Source organism: Carlito syrichta, unplaced genomic scaffold (genome assembly GCF_000164805.1).
Source record: "Carlito syrichta isolate Samal-C Ts95f unplaced genomic scaffold, Tarsius_syrichta-2.0.1 Scaffold82277, whole genome shotgun sequence".
Lineage (NCBI taxonomy): Eukaryota > Metazoa > Chordata > Mammalia > Primates > Tarsiidae > Carlito > Carlito syrichta.
This window is the reverse complement of record NW_007026373.1, coordinates 255,626-276,816: the sequence shown is the minus strand read 5'-3', so window position 1 is coordinate 276,816 and position 21,191 is coordinate 255,626. Positions and strand designations below refer to the sequence as shown.

General features: G+C 40.3%; 1 protein-coding gene across 1 annotated transcript in view; it reads left to right on the top strand.

Annotated features, from left to right (window-relative positions):
* CNTRL (centriolin) overlaps positions 1–21,191 on the top strand; it is a 90,104-nt gene that overhangs the window by 47,212 nt on the left and 21,701 nt on the right. The window contains exons 15-28 of the mRNA XM_021711246.1: positions 946–1,080; positions 3,293–3,438; positions 3,999–4,206; positions 4,706–4,885; positions 7,129–7,308; positions 8,090–8,206; positions 8,497–8,641; positions 9,400–9,548; positions 11,728–11,917; positions 12,971–13,284; positions 14,852–15,060; positions 17,676–17,868; positions 20,692–20,822; positions 20,952–21,092. Coding sequence (XP_021566921.1) covers positions 946–1,080; positions 3,293–3,438; positions 3,999–4,206; positions 4,706–4,885; positions 7,129–7,308; positions 8,090–8,206; positions 8,497–8,641; positions 9,400–9,548; positions 11,728–11,917; positions 12,971–13,284; positions 14,852–15,060; positions 17,676–17,868; positions 20,692–20,822; positions 20,952–21,092 — 2,438 coding nt within the window. The remainder of the gene's footprint in view (positions 1–945; positions 1,081–3,292; positions 3,439–3,998; positions 4,207–4,705; positions 4,886–7,128; positions 7,309–8,089; positions 8,207–8,496; positions 8,642–9,399; positions 9,549–11,727; positions 11,918–12,970; positions 13,285–14,851; positions 15,061–17,675; positions 17,869–20,691; positions 20,823–20,951; positions 21,093–21,191) is intronic.

Sequence of the window (21,191 nt, the reverse complement as noted above, 5' to 3'; positions counted from 1 at the left end):
TTCGAGACCAGCCTGGGCAACTTGGTGAGACCTCATCTCTACATTAAATCAAAAATTAGCTGGGGGTGGTAGTGCGTGCCTGTAGTTCTGGCTACTTGGAAGGCTGAGGCAGAAGGATGACCGGAGCCCAGCAGGTTCGACACTGAGGTTGCCGTGAGCATGCCACTACACTCCAGCCTGGGCAACGGAGTGAGACTCCAACTCAAAAAAAAAAATTGGCCAGCTGTGGTAGCATATGACTCAGCCACTTGGAAGGCTGAGGAGGAAGGATCACCTTAGCCCAGGAGGTCGAGGCTGAGGCTGCAGTGAGCCATGACTATGCCACTGCACTCAAGCCTGGCTGACAGGGTCCTACTCTAGAGATCTTAAACCACCAAATCTGAGATAGAGTCTAGGTATCTGCATTTTTAACAGGCATACCAAGTGTTGATACAGGTATTTGAGGACCACAGTTTGAGAAATACTGGTCTGTGGAAAAGGAAAGCAATAATTGTTGCATCAAGCCAAGAGCAGTGACTCACACCTGTAATCTTAGTACTTTGGGAGGCCAAGGTGGGAATATCACTTGTGGCCAGGAATTCAGACCAGCTCACTATAATGAGCTGTCAACATAGTGAGACCCTGTCTATAAAAAAATAAAATAAATTGTTGGATCACTTGCAGAGCTTTTAAAGATAGTTGCTTGAGCCCACACATGAAGATTCTGATTTGGTGTATTTGGGTTGAACAGATTCTGATGCTTACTCCTCCTTAATATTAATAGTTTAAGGGAAATACTATTTTTGTTTTTTTAAATTTGGGAGTACAAACATAAAAACATAAAACTGAGGTGTAAAACCATAGTTAGCAAGGGATTGTGTGTATATGTAAATTTATGTGTGCCTTTTTAGATAATAAATTATTGCTATTTTTGTACTTTCATATTATTGCTTGTTATGATGACAGTTAGAACAGTCAGCCCTTCAAGCAGAACTTGAGAAGGAAAGGCAGGCCCTCAAGAATGCCCTCGGAAAAGCCCAGTTCTCGGAAGAAAAGGAACAAGAGAATAGTGAACTCCGCACAAAACTGAAAGACCTACAGGTAGAGATTTGTTCTCGAATGTGTTCTTATACAGGACACCCAAAGATGATGATATCTGTAGTCAGACACTTAGCCACCTGCTCTTACATGTCGTTGCAATTTGAATTATTAGAACCAAAGGAATTCTGGATGGGGCAGTTTCATAACTCTGTTCCCTTGTGACCATGGCTTTAAGACTATTAATGTGAGTATCCCTGTGTGATTATGATGGTGCAAAGAGATGGAGGCAGTGTCAGGAGAAAACAGTATACTGTGTAAACTCATGAGCAAAAGCATTATCTTGCACTTGTTCTAGAAGCAAATTTCTCACCAGGCTGAGCTAAAATTATTAGATTGGTGCATTCTTCCATGAAATATCTCTGTAATTATATAGAAATTTAACTAGAGTGGGTTGCAGTAGGGTTTCTTAATTGCAAACAGTTTCCACAATCCTCTTCTCAGAAAGAATGCTATTAAAAATGCAATCATCCAGATAGGCACGGTGCCTCACGCCTGTAATCCTAGCACTTTGGGAGGCAGAAGAGAGGATTACCTGAGCTCAGGGGTTCAAGACCAGCCTGAGCAACATGGCAAGACCTCGTCTCTACATTAAATAAAAAAATCAGCCGGGCATGGTGGAAGGCTGAAGCAGAAGGATCACCTGAGCCCAGTAGGTCGAGGCTGCAGTGTCCGTGAGTGTGCCACTGCACTCCAGCCTGGGCGACAGTGAGACTCCAACTCAAAAAAAAAGCAATCATTTTAATATTTGTGGGAATGTATGGCAGGATATTTTTAGAGCCATTTTTATAGTAACCTGCCCAAAAAACTGCAGGAGAAGTAAGTGGATGGAATTTTTCATGTAATTAAACTCTCAAAGAGGACAGATGTCTGAACAAACAGGTACCTGAATCAACACTCAGATCTTGATACCTGTGAGGTCAGTGGCCGCTTAGCTGGCTCAGGTGGCTGCTGTTGTCACCAGAAATAAAGGGGCAGAATTTCTGTGGTTTGGAGGAGGGCTTCCAAAAAAGCCACTCAGGGGAATTTGTGACAGATAGGACTAAGGTCACCCAAATTTTATCTTCTTTCAACACCTCAAATATTTTCTCCCTCAAAGTTTAAGGAAATCTGATAGCCTAGAATTTCTACTGCTATTAGTTCAACTTCTGAAGCAAATCTCATAAATGGCATACATGTTTTCCATTCTTATATGAATTATGTGTGTGTATATTGGATCTTCATTGGGTTATCTTTTTTTATTTTTACTATGGAAATTTTCAAATAATCACAAAAACAAAGAATAGTCTTTATTTACCCATCATGCAACACTGTTTCATTTTGTCCTTTTTTGTTCTTGGACTATTTTAAAGAAATATCTCATACATCTTTGTTTCACCCAAAAATACTTCAGTGCATCTCTTACAGAAAAAGACAAGAAGGTATTTTTTTGGGGGGGGCGGGGGCTTCTCCTCTAAGGTAAAAATGAAGTCAGCTTTCCAGAATGCTGACCAGGTTCTCTGGCCAACTAATCTGTTGAGTACAAGTTAAACCATCAGAAATCATTTACCTTTGCATTGAGCTGAAACCTACTCACACCACCTCAAGAAATAAGACAGTTTGCAAGGAGCTAGAGCTGCTCTATCAGTCTTTTAGGGACTATATGGCTTACTCGTTTCTCATTCTCTGTCTCTCTGAGCACTGTATTTGGCCCAGCATGGACCCCAACCCTGAGCTGACATATCTTTTCAAATCTAGTACTTACATAAACTTGCTGTACTGGATCTTAGTTCAAATTATGGAAAGAATGAGAGGCTATTTTCTGGCTAGTCCATGGATTGACTAGCCTTGAGTCAGATCATCTGTGGCCAAGATTAGATAGTAGCACAGAAAGGCCTACCCAGGGCATTGGGCAGGGACAGTGTGTAGATAAGGAGGACTCCATGTGGGACAGGCACTTAAAAATATGTTAATTGTGTTCTAAATTCTCCATTTCAGTTAACAGTGTTACACTGACTTTGAAGTAGATTAATCTCTCAGGTAGAATGTATTCAGGTGAATACAATCAATAGCTTAGGATATAAAACTGTTTTTCTCTACAATTTAGGGAAAGTTTAGCAGTTTCTTTTTGCTTGAAAGAGGCATTAGTTCTGTGGTCTAGATATGTTTGCTAGTTGGTTAACAGTGAAAATATGCTGGCATATAACAGATACTACCTATGTTACCCCCTTCACAGGATGACAATAACCTGTTAAAACAGCAGCTTAAAGATTTTCAGGATCACCTTAACCATGTGGTTGATGGTTTGATTCGTCCGGAAGAAGTGGCAGCTCGTGTAGATGAGCTAAGGAGAAAACTGAAATTAGGAGCTGGGGAAATGAGGTAAGGAAAAATCAGGACCTCCAAGTCTAGAATGAGCCTGGCAACTTCAGAGCTGTGTGAAGTGCAATGATAAACTCCCCTAAGTTCTGCTCATGACTGATTCATTTTGTAAGTTTCTCCTTATGAGTTTCCATGACTGAGACAACAGATCATTTAACTCTAATTGTCTGTCACTTTTTAATTTTACATGTTAGATCTTTTATACTCTTTGGTTATTATTTAAGAGTAATTCTTGAAAGTTCATCACATATGGTCAGGAGGAAGTAGAGCCACATGATACATTTTAAATAGAGAACATTAAAAGAAAAACTAAGGATTATTTCAGATATACTTTGAGCAAACCTTGTTAGCCTGGTATGAGTCTGTGTTTTCAGATTGGCAGCAGTCATTTAATAAAACAATCATTTGCACTTAGGAGTTGCTTGGTCAAGTGCTATAGATTGACACCAGTCCCTCCACACAACTCTTACTACTCTTGCACTTATGGTAACAACATGTTTGCATCCAGCATCAAAAATGAAATGTCACATTTATACTCTCTTTTTTATTCCCCTTACCAGAATTCATAGTCCTTCAGATGTCTTAGGGAAAAGCCTTGCTGATTTACAGAAACAATTCAGTGAAATTCTTGCACGCTCCCAGTGGGAAAGAAAGGAAGCACAAGTTAGAGAGAGAAAACTCCAAGAAGAAATGGCTCTGCAGCAAGAGAAACTGGCAAACGGACAAGAAGAGTTCAGGCAGGCCTGTGAGAGAGCCCTTGAAGCAAGAGTAAGAAAAGGGCAAGAGGCAGCTGGAGGGAAGTGTTTGGCAAATATTAATGTTTTGCAGAGAATTACAATGCTTCCTTTGTCCTGTAAATACAACATAATTGTTGTTGTTTTCACTTATAACAAGTTGCACTGGGTGTGACTAAAACTCAGCCCTGAATATGGTTACAGTACATCAGGCTTGTTTGTGAAACTGTTTCCCTTATTTTGGAGGCAAGTGAGAACTGTTTTATAATAGGCAGGTAAATAATACTACATTGCCAGAGTATATCGTGGTGCCAGAATCTGAATTTTTTTTTTTTTTTAATGTAATGATTTTAATGATGAGGCAGATATTCAAATGGATCCTAGAGAGCATGCAAAATAAAACCATCCCTGGTGACTCATTTGTTCAAAATTTTGTTACAGCCTAAAATGAAAAATAATTCTATAAAAAGTTTTTATTTTGCTTGAGACATATTTTGCATAAAAATCATTCTTGAAACTTGATTCTCTCACAGATTAATTTTGATAAGAGGCAACATGAAGCAAGAATCCAGCAATTGGAGAATGAAATTCACTATTTGCAAGACAATCTAAAAAGTATGGAGGAAATCCAAGGCCTTACAGATCTCCAGCTTCAGGAAGCTGATGAAGAGAAGGAGAGAATTCTGGCTCAACTCCGAGAGTTAGAGAAAAAGGTGGGGAAAGCTAGGAAAGTGAGACACACAAGTACTACTGCCTGGGTCCTGCCCACTGGCAATCGGGTCAGCTGACGGCTGTGAGCCATAGTCGTCTCTGGCTGCACTGCCAGCATAGAGTTGAACCTGACCTTGGTGAGACCTCAGTGCATGCTATTGAATCAAGGACCTGAGACCAGGGCATCATGATAGATGGAAACAAAAGAATTGAGACTATAAAGAGTGACTTTAGAGTCAATTAAGTAGTACTTAACAAATGATATTGGGATGAATTTGATTCCTTAAAAACCCCTTGCCTAACTGGACACATCCATGGGAAATTACTGTTAAACTCCACATCTTCCTTTCTAGTGCCCTCACCTCTCTTTGATGGCCTTTCTCCCTCCCACCTCAACCATCTACTTCCATTGTCACTTTCTGGACCTTGTCAGTCAGAAATTACACCCACCCCCCTCCCTGAAATCATAAACTGAAGTGTGTGTCCCACTCTAATCAAACCTTTGATCTTGCTGTCACCCTCACCCTAACAATTTCTCAACCATATTGAGTTTTCGATTCATTAGCCCCACCTTTTCTGTCTGTTAAGCCCTTCTTGTCTTTACTTTCTTCCTTGTCCAACTTAAATTCCATGGTCTACCACTATAACAAAAAAATTCTCAAGTCCCATGCCCTTTTCTGTCTTACTTCCCTGAGAAAATGAAGCTCTCTGCTTTCTCTGGGCCTGCACCTATGCTTGGTATGCTGGATATGCCCATTCAGTATAGTGGTGTCATTATAAACTTATAGTCACCAACCTCAAATGGACAACATGACCACTTTCTCTAGTGAGCTCTCTCTCCCCTGCTCCATTGTATCCTTTTCACTCCTTATGCCATGCTCCCTTCTCCCAACCTCAGTGAATGACTTGCTTCATCCTTCACTGAGAACCTATCAGTTCCTAAGTCCTATTGAGTTCGCCTCTAAAATATATCTGTGATATATGTCCTTTTTTTTTCTTCTCTGATATTAGACCCTCATCTAGCTATCATCTCTCTTCTGGACAAATACTATGACTGCCTGACAGATCTGCCCCTTCTACTCATAACCCTGTCTACAACATGTTCTTTCTAAACTCAAGTAGCTACTATCAGTCAGTACCTCCTCCCTGTAGCTTCCCTTGTTCTTAGGAGAAAAACCAAAATTCTTAAACCTGTTTGACATCTGTGTCCAGTTAGGCAAGGGGTTTTTAAGGAATCAAATTCATCCCAATATCATTTGTTAAGTACTACTTAATTGACTCTAAAGTTACACAGGTGCTAGATATTGAGAAACTACTTGAGACAATGGAGCGACAAAGGACGGAGATTGCAAGGCTGCGGAATGTACTAGACCTCACTGGGGCTGGTAAAGGATTTTTTGAAGGCATTTGAAGTATTCAGAGACTTGTAGGAGAGTGTAAAATAAATGCCTAGGGCAATTGTAATAAAGAGAGCCTGGAGCATCTGCTTTTGGTTCACTTCTATTAGGCCACGATGGGCCCAGGTAGTTGATACTCTGGAGGCTTGTAAGACAGTTGTGTTGAGTAGTGGAACTTCTAGTAGGGGAACATCTATGCCTATTGGGTCAGCAACCTCCTAGCTCTGTGGTTGGGGCTAGGCTTAAGTGATAAAATGCTCAGAAAAGTCCTATGAGGAAAATGTTTTTAATACAATAAATAGAATTATTTCATATCAAAGGCCTTTTTGAACAGTTGGCATGTGGTGACCTTGGAATGTGCCTTCTTGAATAATATCTTGTCATCATTAGTAATCAGCATGTAACTAATAGACCTAGGGTTGATAGTATAATTGAGTTGAAGTGAAATCACATCTACTTCTGTTTCAATCTCTCCTTTTCTTGCTATGCTTCTCCTTTCAGTTCCTCGAAAATGTCAAGTTCTTTCTTTACCACCATATGTCCTGGGCCTGATTCAACAATTTTGAAGGCGGGTCTGCCCACTCCTTAGTCGTAGTACCAGGAAATGTTTTTCCAACGAATGAATGAAGTTATGACCACTAAGATCCTTAACAAAGAAGACTGATTCTGAGTTTATCTCAATTTTGGAACTTTTTATTTATTTGTCAGTGGATATTTATGGAGTACCTCCTGTGTATTACGTATGGGGTGTGCAGCAGTGAACAGAGTCCCTGCCCTCCTGGTTATTACCTCTTAATTCATTACTACCAAATGATTCATCTGTGTAATTAATGTTTATTTTATTTTAGAAGACACTTGAAGATGCCAAATCTCAGGAGCAGTTTCTTGGTTTAGACAAAGAATTAAAGAAACTAAAGAAAGCTGTGGCCACCTCTGATAAGCTAGCCACAGCTGAGCTCACCATTGCCAAAGACCAGCTGAGGTCTCTTCATGGAACTGTTATGAAAATTAACCAAGAGCGAGCAGAGGTGAGTCCACACATACAGAACAAGTTTCATCAGTGCTGCTGCTATCAAAAAAACACTGTATTTTTTTTTATCTCTGGTTATGTTATAAACCACTGTCAAGTTGTCTGTTTTTCTTAAGACCTAGAGGTTATGTTTCTCCTTCATAACCCCCAAGAATTTATTTTGTGCTGTCTTGGGTCTTGAACTCTATTGAGCCCTGAAAGGAACCATCAAATAAACATACTAACCCTACCTTAAAGTGTAGGGATCTGCCTAAAGAGATAGCTATCAATACTTACCTAGAAAAGGATTTTTTGAAGGCTTGTTATATAATCCCTCTGAACCTCAAATTTTTCATCTTCTACGGTCGTATGAAAATACGTTACCTCTTAGAGCTGTTATGATTCCTGACTGACCTAATGTGTGTTACTGTGCATTATAGGATGCAAATGTGGATGAGATTAAGATAGTAAATCATAAGAGAAAAAAATCTAATGATGAGAGTTCAGAGAGACATCAGTCATGGAAGACTGTAGAACAGCAAAGAAAAAAATTAGCCCTTGTTCTTTCTGATGCAGCGCCCTGTCCACTTTGTCCTCTGGGCCAGGGGCAGGAGTGGACTGGAGGATGGGCAGGCCACCCAGCAGTGGGAACAACACAAAAGGTGTGGCTTGATGCCATATTTGCATGGAGGGAGCCAGGCAAGCATGTGACAAAAGCAGAGGAATCAATCTGAGAAGTAGAGAAAATGAAGACAACCTGTGATAGCAGTGGTGCCTTTCTTAACTCTCTGTCCCAGTAGGAGTTGCAGGAGGCAGAGAGGTTCAGCAGAAAAGCAGCACAAGCGGCCAGAGATCTGACCCGAGCAGAAGCTGAGATTGAACTCCTGCAGAATCTCCTCAGAGAGAAAGAGGATCAGGTCAGTGCTGGTACCCTGAGGCCTCTTTCTTACTGGGTCCTTCTCAGTTCCCAGAAGACCAAATTAGTGTAGGTGATATGTCAAAGAATTCTGAAGTGTTATCAGTGGTCAATCAGTACTTTACCCTCTACTATGTGCCAGGCACAGTGCAGTTTAAATATAAGGAGTAATGCATTTTCCTCACTGGTAAAGTAAATAAAAAACAGAATTATAATAACATTGCAAAGATAAATGCCTCTGGGAAAGAATTAATTCGTTGGTCATTTTGTGTATGTGATTTTTTTTAATAGTTGCGAATTGAGATGGAGAAAGCAGATGTAGGTACTGCAGGAGCAAACTCACAGGTGCTAGATATTGAGAAACTACTTGAGACAATGGAGCGACAAAGGACGGAGATTGCAAGGCTGCGGAATGTACTAGACCTCACTGGGGCTGGTAAAGTATTGGGCTTTTGACAGTGGTTTCGTCATTGTAAAATCAAATCATCTCATTTCTTTTTTTTTTTTTTTTTTTGAGTTGAGGTCTCACTGTTGTTCAGACTGGAGTGCAGTGTCATGACCATGACTCACCACAGTCTGGGTTCAAGTGATCCTTCTGCCTCAGCCTCCCTTGTAGCTGGTACTACAGGAGCACACCACCATGCCTGGCGAATTTTTAATTTTTTTGTAGAGTTGAGGTCTCACTATGTTGCATAGGCTAATCTTGAACTCCTGGGCTCAAGCTATTTTCCTGTCTTGGCCTCACAAGGGTCTGGGATTACAAGTGTGAGCTATTGCGTCCAGCCTGTTTTTTTCCCTTTTTAAAAAAACATATCTAACTGTTAAAAATCAATTCCTTGCTTGATTTAGAGAGCAGTGGTAATTAGCTTAATGGCTAAAATCAAAGAATTTAAAAATCATTTTTTGTATGATATTGAAAAACTTGATTACAAAGAATGAAGAGGTTTGTATTTGTAATATCAAAAGAAAAAACATTTACAGATCAGTTTATTTGCTTCTGACTTACTTTATAATAAAAGGACAGAAGGATATGCCTATTCTCTTAGCATTAGCAAAAACTACCACAGTACAGACTGAAAGTTGGCTTTAAGGAACTGATAAAAGTCATTGGTTCTTGTGGAATCTCTTGTATTTTGAGAGAGAAAGGAAGTAAATGATTTCATACCAACTTCACAGAATGGCTTTTCCTTGCAGATAACAAAGGAGGCTTTGAAAATGTTTTAGAAGAAATAGCTGAACTTCGACGTGATGTTTCTTATCAGAATGATTACATCAGCAGCATGACAGATCCTTTCAAAAGACGAGGCTACTGGTACTTTATGCCACCACCACCATCATCAAAAGTATGAATTATGTGGTGTTGGGAGTGTATACTTAATTTTCTTTAAGAAAGTGTGGCATTGTCCTCTTCAATAAACTTATGAACAGGTGTCAGGAACAACATCTTTAGACTGAGCCAAAGGTTCTCCAGTGTTTTTAATATTTGAGACAAAAAAAAAAAAACCTTTCCAGGAAGGATAGCAATTGCCTGTTCATGCTCAGGTGATATGTTGTAGGCCCATAAATGAGGATACTATAAGAGAAAAAGGTTAGTACATAATCAGTACATAATCATGTTAGTACATAATCAGTTTTCGCATGGCCTACATAATCAAATACAAAGGATTTTAAGGTCCTTTTTAAAAAGCATTATTCCAATCAACATTTCTAGCTTCATCTTTCACTGTTCCCGTCAAACTCTCCAGCTCCACAAGGCTACTTTCCATGGAGCTATTGCCATGTTTTCATTTCTCTCTTGGGGAATTGCTGAACCCAGAGAGTTTGTTGCAGTGGGTATAGAATTATATAGAAGCTCAGACTAACAAATAGGCACCTGGATTTTATTTCCTTTTAACAAACATTCATTCAGTGCTTACTGAAGTCTAGGCCAAGTGTTAGGCAGTGGTAGGGTACCACAATGAATGAAACAGCCCTTGCTCTCAAAGAGCTCTTTGGCCATGCCAGTGTAATTACAAAACACTGACATGCATTTAACAACAGACTTGATTTGTGTGCTCTAGTTGCAGAGATGTGTCAAGGATTCATCTCATGGGAAAGTTCAGGAAGGCTTCTTAAGCAGGGTCATGAAGTCAGAACCTAGCAAGCAGTAAGGGAAGAAACAGCTTGTGTAGAAGAGGAGAGTTGGCTTAGCCATGGCAAGTAGCCTTGTGGAGCTGGAGAGTTTGATGGGAACAGTGAAAGATGAAGCTAGAAATGTTGATTGGAGTCATGCTTTTTAAAAGGACCTTAAAATTCTTTGTATTTGATTATGTAGGCCATGTGAAACTGATTATGTACTAACATGATCAGAGCAGTAGTTTAGGGAGAATATTCTGGCTGAGTGTAGAAGCTAGACTTGTGGCAGGTTGAGCTTTCTGTGGGGCTGTCTGAACTGATTCAAGTGAAGAATGGAAGAAGCCAGAGCTGGATCAGTGGATCTAGAGAAGAAGAGATGGAATTAAGGGATGGCAAGGAGAGGGATCAGGGAGGAACTGTGGGAAGTGAGGAGAAGATTCATCCAAAACAGAGGAGCTGGGTGCCATCTTGCTAGAATCAGCTGATGAGGAACAGTCAAGGAGAAGCAGTTCAGACACACTAGGATCCCAGGACTGAGACTTGACCGGAACCCTGAAGAACTGAACCGGGGATTCTCCTCCCAGAAGTCTAGCCTGCTCCTTAGCATAACCAGAGTCAGAGTTGGAAGCAGTTAATGAGAGCAAAACATGTAACCTGAGCTGGGTGAGGGTTTGGAGGATAGATCTACAGACTAGGAAGGAGAGGGAGAGCAGCAGAGTAGAGCTCTAAAGCCATGCCACTCTCCCAGGACAACAGAAGCCTGGTATCCCCAGATTCCTGTGAAGGTTTGCTAGATTCTTTTGCCTCAGTCATTGGGCCACAAGGTAAAAGAAAAGAAACCACCAGGAAAGGAAGAAGAGAGGCTGACACCCAGGGATCTGATCACTTAGGAAAATTTGTTTTTATTTCTCTTTCGGGGAATTACTATATAAAGTTAACCCAGTTAGAGAGCCAAATGGTATGCTTTTCCCATTTCAGCATAGTCAGGGATTTGTTATTTCTAGAAAAGGCAAGATAGGAGGTAGATGTAAGGTAATAGTTTTTGAAAGGATAAATAGACATCAGTTTTGTTGCTTTTACCACACTTCAAGCCCCTCACTTTCACAGATCAGTCTGACTTGACTCCAGCCATTACACACATAACCCTCCTCTGCATGGCCTTCTTCACCCTGCTATGTCAGTCAAGTCCAGAGGGATGTAATAAGCTGAACCATGTGTATGGAACTGAAGTTTATGTGACTATATATTTACTTCACTCTGTGAAAAATGAGAATGATGGTAATGAAAAGAAACCAAGTGCTTTTTCAACTTTGCCACATCTCAACTTTGCTCTAGATTTTGACATTTTTCAAAAATCAGCCTTTTCATTTGTAGTAGATAATGTGCTCTGCTGTCATTTATTTTTAGGTTTCCAGCCATAGTTCCCAGGCCACCAAAGACTCTGGTGTCGGCCTCAAGTACACAGCCTCAACTCCTATTAGAAAACCACGTCCTGGGCAGCAGGATGGGAAGGAAGGCAGTGGGCCTCCACCTGCCTCAGGATACTGGGTCTATTCTCCCATTAGGACTAGACTACATAAATCGTTTCCAGATAGAGGTGAGTCAGATCACATAGGGAAGTTGTATTTCTCTTTCCTGTATAATAAACTTGTATTGATTCCCTGATATCCCTAAGATACAGTCCAAACTCTTTAGCTTCACAAGGCCCTCTGCAATCTGGTCTTGGCCAGTGACTTCTTGTCTCACCTGCTATCACTCACCCATGCCATACCCAGCAGCTAAAGGTACTCACAAGCCTGGCAGGTTCCTCACACCTCCATGTTTTAAACCCAGTGTCTGGAATGTCCTTCTTCTTCCTTCTTCTCCCAAACCGATTCCTACTTATCCTTCAGTCCCAGGTCCTCAAACAACACTTTTTTATGAAGCCTTCCTCCACCCTGCTTCACCCATGCTAACTGAGCAGTTTCTTTGCCTGGACTGGAGCATGATGCCTTGTAACCTTGCATCTTGGTATTTATCTCCCTACTAAAATGCAGTCTTACAGGTCTATCTTCCAAAGCTTAAGAGGAAGAGTCAGACCTGGGTGAGTCTCAGCTCTTTCACTTAGTAGCTGTGTGATCTTGGGCAAGTTATTTAGCTGCTCCTAATCTGTAAAATGGAAATATTGTCTTCTGAGGATCTGTTCATTCAAGAATTATTTATTGACTGCCTGCTGTGTTATAGGTTCTCTGTTGTCATTGATCAGCAAACATAATTCCTGCTTTTAGGGGAGATAAGCCATCACATTAGGGACTGTTACATATCTTGACAGTGTTTAACACTTGTTATCTCACAGCACATCTCTGTTGGTCTTTTATATAGCATGAAGCAAGCACCCAAATGGTTGCTGAATAAATGAATGAATAAATTAGTGAAAGAACAAACAAACCAACGGATAAGAAAAACTCAAGTATCAGCCATTGAAAATACTTTGAATCCATGTTTTGATCTGCTTTTCAAAATGACTTGACTGTTTTTTTCAGAGTTCGTATCTTGATCTAAATGCTGTTGGTCTCTACTAATCCTATTAAACTATAAACCATATGGGTAAAACACTTCTTTCTTTGAAGATTTAAATAAGAAGAAATAAAACACATTTATTTCTTTGAAGATGCAGACAGTGGAGGAGAGAGCCAGGAAGAGAGTGAGCTGTATGACCAAGAGGAACCCCCATTTGTGCCTCCTGCTGGATACATGATGTATACTGTGCTTCCTGATGGTTCTCCTGTGCCCCAGGGCATGGCCCTGTATGCACCACCTCCTCCCTTGCCCAACAACAGCCGACCTCTCACTCCTGGCACTGTGGTTTATGGCCCACCTCCAGTGGGGGCTCCTGTCGTGTATGGGCCTCCACCCCCTAACTTCTCTGTCCCCCTCATCCCTATGGGTGTGCTGCATTGCAACGTCCCAGAACACCATAACTTAGTAAGTGGAAAGACTTATGACCCTCTGTTCATACTATTTCCATGGGTGATTGATAAGGTTATATACTTAGTAAGTCAACTAATTTGTGACTGGATTATATCCCAAAGGTGTGTTTGTAAGGCTGGTATTTATCACTGTGCAAATCATTCTCTTATTAAGGTAGTACTAAACTGGGCACAGTGGCATGCACCTGTAGTCCCAACTACTTGAGAGGCTAAGGCAAGAGGATTGCTTGAGTCTAGGAGTTTAAGGTCAGCCTGGGCAACATAGTAAGATCCCACCTCAAAAAAAAAAAAAAATACTATGAACAGGAACTAGGGTCCCAGGCTAGTCTACAAAGCTGGCTTAGCCATTTTATAACAGAAATGTTTTCAATTCGGAAATTAACCATTTTTACACAAAGCTTATACGTTCTTCTATCAACATATGCTATATTAATATACATGTATAGATATATTCACATACAATGCCTTTACATGTATATGCAGATATGTATGGACAGCATACAGCAAGATTTTGGTGAGGATTACCTCTAGGTGGTGGGATGTACTGGTTATTATTTATTTTCATAGTTTAGATTTTATTGTACACAATATTTTGTATCTTTCCCACTTAGTGTTACAAGCATTTATTCATGGTTTTACAAATGTTTTTAAACAGTATTTTATTGACTGCACAATGTTTTTTTATTTGTAGGACTATAACTGACTGTGTGTAAATTCTTAGTGTATTTCGTATTCTTTTCTTAGGCTACATTCTAAGAAATGATTATGTCCTAATTACTGTATTACTTTTTGGTTCTAAAGAAATAAAATACAATCCACTCTCCTCTTTCAAATCAGAACACTTGGAGCCTTTGTTTTTTCCTTCTCCTCTCAGCAGTTGAAGGGGAAGATAGAGGACTAAGACACCTGGGTATCAAGTCACCAGTCCCATTTTAGTAAGTCAGAATAGTTTCAGAGAGTCTTGGTGCATTTACATGGATACAATGGTAGTCACTCAAATTCTCCTATAGTTTTTCAATGCACATTGTAATTTGTAGCAATTCTTCCTGTTCAGCATTTATTGATAATCTATCTGTAAAACTGACTCTTTTACTCTCCAAAAATACCCAACGGTTTATATAGTTTCCAAAATACCCTTGTATACCTCCTTACATTCACAAATTTTATTTCTTCTATGTGGGTCTTTCCCCTTTCATTCACTCTTCAAAACACCTCTTCCTCTGGGCAGCCTTCTCAGACAATTCCCCTCCCATGTGTCCAAAGGAGGGAGAGACCTTTGTCTCTTCTGCTAGACACTGAACTCTTTGGAGGCAGAAGTTATCTACAGAAGGCTTGGTGAATATTTATCAACTGTAGTTGGACTGATGGAAAAGTTATAGCTTCTATTAGTCCATCAATTTTATCCATTGCATTTAATTTTTCTTTTCATAGTAAAGTCTTAGGATCTGCCACCATTTTTCAGGTCATAGACACTACTTTAACCACAGTTAATTTCAGCTTTTGGCAGGAAAGGGGAAATATCCTGTGAAGTTTCAGCGCTGCATTTTTTCCCCTTTGTTCAGGAGAATGAAGTTTGTAGGTTAGAAGACATAATGCAGCATTTAAAATCAAAGAGACAGGAAGAACGGTGGATAAGAGCATCCAAGCGGCAGTCTGAGAAAGAAATGGAAGAACTGCAACATAATATTGATGAGCTTTTGCAAGAGAAGAAAGACTTAGAGCGTGAAGTGGAAGAATTACATGAAACTATCCGGAAACGTCAACAGCAAAAGTAATTACATTTTTATAATTCATATAAATATGATATTAGTTCATGAAGATAACCTAGATCGATGCTGTCTAATAGAACTTTCCGTGATCTTGGAAATGTTCTAGATGTATACTGTTCAGAACAGTAGCAGCCACATGTGGCTGTTGAGCGCTTGCAATGTGGCTAATGGAACTGAGGAACAGAATTTAATCTCAACTAATTTAATAGCCACACGGTGAGTACCATATTGGGTAGTACAGATCTAAGTTCTCTTGGCCAGTAATTCAAATCATTTTTTCTTGTAGTCCTCTTTGCAAAATGGCACAACTATTCTCTCTCTTCAGTTACACTAGCTGAAAACATGGCAGGGGTGGTCAGTTCCTCTGTTTCCCTCACTCCCCCTAGCATCCAGTTGGTCTCCAGATCCTGCTGACTCTTTATTCAAAGAGCTCTCAATATGGTCCCTTTCTGTCATCTCTGCTGCTCTGACTTTTAATCATTCTCATCCTAGACCACTGTAATAGCCTCCACATTGGCCTTCTATGTCTTATCTCTTCCTCTCCACTCCATCCTTGACACACTGCAAATCTGACTGTGTTACTTTCCCAAGTGACTCTCAGAATATACACTCCCCAGAGTTCACACTGTCCTCCATGCTCTGAGCCCTGCTTGTCTTTTTTATCCTTCTCTCCCTCACACAGTATTCTGTCTGGCCCACTTTCCCCAAACCCCACGTTTTCTCCTGCTTCCACACCTTTGCTGTCTTCTCCCTGAAATGCCATCCTTACCCCGTACCTGACTTTAACCTGTCTTTCAAAACAAAGGTCAGGGGTCCCCTCTTACACAAAACCTTTTTCTTCCCAGGCACCCACAATTTCGGGTTAGCAATCTTGGACTTACACAGTTCACACAGTGTCTGAGGAACCTGGGTGGGAACTCCTTGAGAGTAGTTGCTAAACCTCTTTCTCTGTCCCAGCACCTGCCATAGGGTCAACTAACTAATGCAAACATGTGTTGATTGATTATATAAAAGCGTATCTTCTGCAGTAGTCTGTGACCTATGTCTGTTCTCCAGCAGTTTTCATTTAAGCCAGACTGGCCCAGGCCCAGGGTGGGAGGGAAGCCCATGGAGGACACAGAGATAAGTGACATGGTCACTGCCATCTAGGAGCAGACATATGACTAATAGACTGATGAGAGGAAGCAAGGGCCACATCTAGAAGATTGGGACTAGATGTTGGAGGGGGTGGTTATAGTTATTATTTTTGTGGGTTTGTGTGGGGGAGGGGAGTTTTTTTATTTTGAGGTTTTTTGAGGAAGATGGTAGGAGTGGTAGGATATTTCTTTTTCTAGTTATAAATGTGTAATAAATGATTATTCTAGAAAGTTTTGGTAACAATGTTTAAAGAAGAAAGTAAAAATAATCTATGTGCTTTCATTTAAAGTGAAAGACTCTGTTAGTATGTTAAATTTGTTTTTATATTTTTCTGTCATGCAGTCATGGATAGTCCCACTTTCAAAAATTTTGCCATTTTAACCTTGAGATAGTAAATCATGTATCATGCTTTTTTTAATTTATCAAATAGTGTCGCCATAGTTTTAACCTAGCAGAACAGTATAAATCACAAAATCAGGTAGTCTTTGGGGCAGTATGTGAACTGGGACTTGATATTTTGAGAAAAAGGTTAATTGTTGTTGTTTGTTTTATTTTTATACCTCAGAAGAACAGAAGTATCAATATTTTCTTGACCAAGTGCTAACAGCACAATACTCTTTGTTGTTGCATTTATTTTATTTTATTTTATTTTATTTATTTATTTTGAGTTGGAGTCTCACTCTGTCACCCAGACTGGAGTGCAGTGGCCACTCCCGGCCACCACAGCCTCGACCTACTGGGCTCTGGCGATCCTTCCGCCTCAGCCTTCCAAGTAGCTGGAACTATAGGTGTGCACTATCACATCCAGCTAATTTTTGGTTTATTATAGAGATGACGTCTCGCCAAGTTGCCCAGGCAGGTCACGAACCCGCAGGCTCAGGCAATTCACTTACCTCGGCCTCCCAAAGTGTTGGGATTACAGGCTGAGCCACTGAGCCCCGCTGTTGTATTTAAAAGGTCAAACAACTTCGTCATACATTTTACATTGTTTATTGCTGATAGTATTCCATGTTTAATAAAAAACTAACATAGACCTTGAACATAGTCAAATGTAGCTGCCTCTCTTTTCCCTTCTGTCATAAAATTAGAAAATCGTTGTACATCTTTTTAGTAGTTATGCTACAAGTGTCTATATTGTCTCTATTAAGAATCTTTTAATGTGAGTATATGATTTTTTTTGTTGTTATTGATTCCGGGTCTCATTCTATGACTCAGGCGGGAGAGCAGTGGCATGATCATGGCTCACCACAACATTGACCTCCTGGGCTCAGGCAATCCTTCTGCCTCAGCCTCCTGAGACTATAGGCGTATACCACCACGACTGGCTAATTGGTTTTATAGAGACGAGGTCTCATTATGTTGCCTAGGCTGTTCTCGAACTCTTGGGCTCAAGAAATCTCCCAACGTCACCTCCCAAAGTGCTAGGATTACAGGAGTGAACCACCGTGTTTGACCATAATGTGTGTATATGATTTTTTAGGGACTTCATTGATGGAAACGTTGAGAGTCTTATGACTGAACTCGAAGTGGAAAAATCACTCAAACACCATGAAGATATTGTAGATGAAATCGAGTGTATTGAGAAGACTCTTCTGAAACGTTGCTCAGAGCTCAGAGAAGCTGACCGACTCCTGGCAGAGGCTGAGAGTGAACTTACATGCACAAAAGAGAAAGTATGTCCTGTTGGTGTTTTTGGTGTGAGCTCAGTGTGGGTGAGTCAGCTTATGTCGTCTGCATGGATTGGAAAGAGAATAATGTGATAAGAAGACAGTTGTCCAAGTCAAACAGCCAAGTTCCAGGCTGGACTCTGCAGTTAAAGAGCTGTGAGAATCTGGGCTAGTCACAAAGTCTCTGCTTTGCTTTCTTCATCTATAAATTTGGGCTAAGAATATGTAGGCTGTTCAGTATGAATTAAATGAAATAGCAAATTTAAAATTCCTGAAGTCTAGCCAGCTCAGTGGCTCAGCCTGTAATCCCGTGCTTTGAGAGGCTGAGGTGAGTGGATTGCCTGAGCCCGTGGGTTCGAGACCTACCTGGGCAACTTGGCGAGACCTCATCTCTACAATAAATCAAAAAATTAGCCGGGCATGGTAGCACGTGCCTATAGTTCCAGCTACTTGGAAGGCTGAGGCGGAAGGATCGCCGGAGCCCAGCAAGTTGAGTCTGCGGTGGCCGGGAGCGTGCCACTGCACTCCAGTCTGGGCGACAGAGTGAGACTCCAACTCAAAAAAATTTCTGAAGTCATTTAATTCCTAGCATGATCTACCTTCTTATCCTGTATATATTTTTTCTAATTATTATTTGGGTTCTGATCATTGTGTTTTTTTATAGGTCAAGCTTTATATTCTTATTAAGCTACAAACCGTAAGCTATAAGACCTCACAAGTCTTAATTTTTTCTCCAAGTTGATAATGATATAAAAGATTTTTTGGTCTGAGATAGTATTCTTTAGACTACATCACGGAGGGAACTTGGGGAAGAAAAGGAGCTACCTTTTATTGAGCCTCCACCTTGGCTACACATCAGCCATTTTATAAATATCACTTCATTTAATCTTCCTAGCAAGGAACTCTATAAGAGAATGTTACCTCAGTTTACTGATGTAGCTCAGAGAGCTTATCACTGGCCCAGAGTCACACAGCTAAGAGCTTTTTTTGTTAGATAAAAATCCCAGGGTGAAAAGAGTTTCTTACTCAAATGGAACATCTCAGGAACTATCACTTCGATATTATTTTTTCACTGTGACTCTATTTAACTTAGTAAAGATTTATTACCCAGGAACTGAATAATTTCCTGAATAAATTCTGTAAGTATAGCATAATACAAATAGAAAAAGTCCTCATCCCTTCATGTGAGCAGTTCCTTTCATTGTCACTTGTTAGATTACTGAAAATTACTGTGAGCAGAACTAGAGAAAAAAAATATTACTGGTATATGAAAGAAAATTGATGACACGGTAGTAGGCTGAGGTGGTAAGTGAACCAGGGCTGATAAGCTCTTTTCCCTTTATTCTCCCAAAATGACTCAGAGAGGCAGCTTGGTAAGAAGGAGGAGAAGAGAGAAGTAGCTGTGTTTTATAAGGAATGTACCAGACATGTTCAAACCTGACATAGAAGGAGACAAAAAAAACTACTTAGAAATGTGACCTCTGGAGCATGTAGTGAGTTTTTTCCAGTGCTTTGTCAATGAAGCTGACAGAAACCAGCTATCTGAAATGGGAAGAAGTATGGTGACATATTTAGCTCTTTGAGAGTTTGCCAGCCTTTTTGCATCCACATGGGAAATTTAGCATGCAGACTCCTTTGGCTTTAGTATAATGGCAAAACTTCAGGGGTGTTTTGACTGAAAATGAGTTACTGCTCAACCAAGTGTAAACCAAACTCTGCATTTGGACTTTTTGATGATACTGTTTTAGGTCTCTTATGTTAGGCAGAAAAGGAAACCAAGCTGACAAGAACAAGTTTTTACCAAATCTTTTTTTTTTTTTGAGCTGGAGTCTCACTTTGTCACCCAGACTGGAGTGCAGTGGCCGCTCCCTGCCACCGCAGCCTCGACCATGCTGGGCTCCGGTGATCCTTCCGCCTCAGCCTTCCCAGTAGCCGGAATTACAGGCGCGCACTACCACGCCCGGCTAAGTTTTTTATTTTATTGTAGAGATGAGGTTTCGCCTGCCCAGGTCGGGGGGCTCAGGCAATCCACTCACCTCAGCCTCCCAAAGGCGCGGGATTACAGGCTGAGCCACCGAGCCCGGCTACCAAATCTTATATAAGAAGATTTTTAAATACTTGAAAAGTATTTAATATTTGTGTTTCTCAACCACAATTAAATCATCATTGGATTAATGAATTTTTACTTAACGTGATAGTAGAGTACAGCACTAGAGTCTGTAGTGCTGCTGGTGCTATGTAAGCTTCAGAGACTGCAGAAGGACATGGAGACAGCAGAACGCAGTGAGGATCACCACCTGCAGGTCCTTAAAGAATCAGAGACCCTCTATCATGCTAATTCCTTGTGTAAGGAATTCCTTGTGGAAGGAATCTTGGTAAAATCAGAGTAAAACTTCACTGCCACTTAATTGAGTAGATCGTTTTTATATAAAAAATAACATCATAGCATTACAGATTATTTTGAAGTAAAAAGCATCTACAGTCCCACTACTTTCCAATGGCCTGTCAGTCTTTATTGCCTCAGATATAGTTTTACATAGTTGCTCTCACATTATTTATACTTTATTATTTTCTTCCATGTTGCTACATCGTCATCATTTTAGAGACTACACAATATTCCACTGTATTCTATTACTTCGATATACAATGAATATTTCTATGTAGCATTTCTTTGCTTCTGAATTATTTTCTGAGAACTGGAGAGTCAAAGTGAATGGGCATTTTTATTTCTTTCCATAGCATCTTGTTTTACAAATAGTTGCAACAGTTTACACTTCCAATAACTGAGTATTGTAACTGAATTGCTTTTAACGGCAGTTTCTTTTCTAGACAAAAAATGCTGTTGAAAAGTTCACTGATGCCAAGAAAAGTTTATTGCAAACCGAGTCCGATGCTGAGGAGTTAGAAAGGAGAGCTCAGGAAACTGCTATTAACCTTGTCAAAGCCGATCAGCAGCTAAGGTAGGTGGAATCCCTCAGCCATTGATGTATACAGTAAGATGAATGCTTCTAAGAGGATAATAATTGGTTTATGTTAAATAATGCACGTCAGGTCTACAGGGCCTGGGGGAATAAAGCAATGTATTTTAGGGTGCTCCAGGCTGATGCAAGGGATTTGGAGCAGCACAAAATCAAGCAAGAAGAAATCCTGAAAGAAATAAACAAAGTTGTAGCAGCAAAAGACTCAGACTTCCAATGTTTAAACAAGAAGAAGGAAAAACTGACGGAAGAGTAAGTAAGGCCTCTGTAGGGCTGCAAGGGGGCTTGTGCTAGCAGACAGCTCTGGGGTTCAGTCTCCCTTAAGATCGTCTCTAGTGCTGCTGGTGCTTT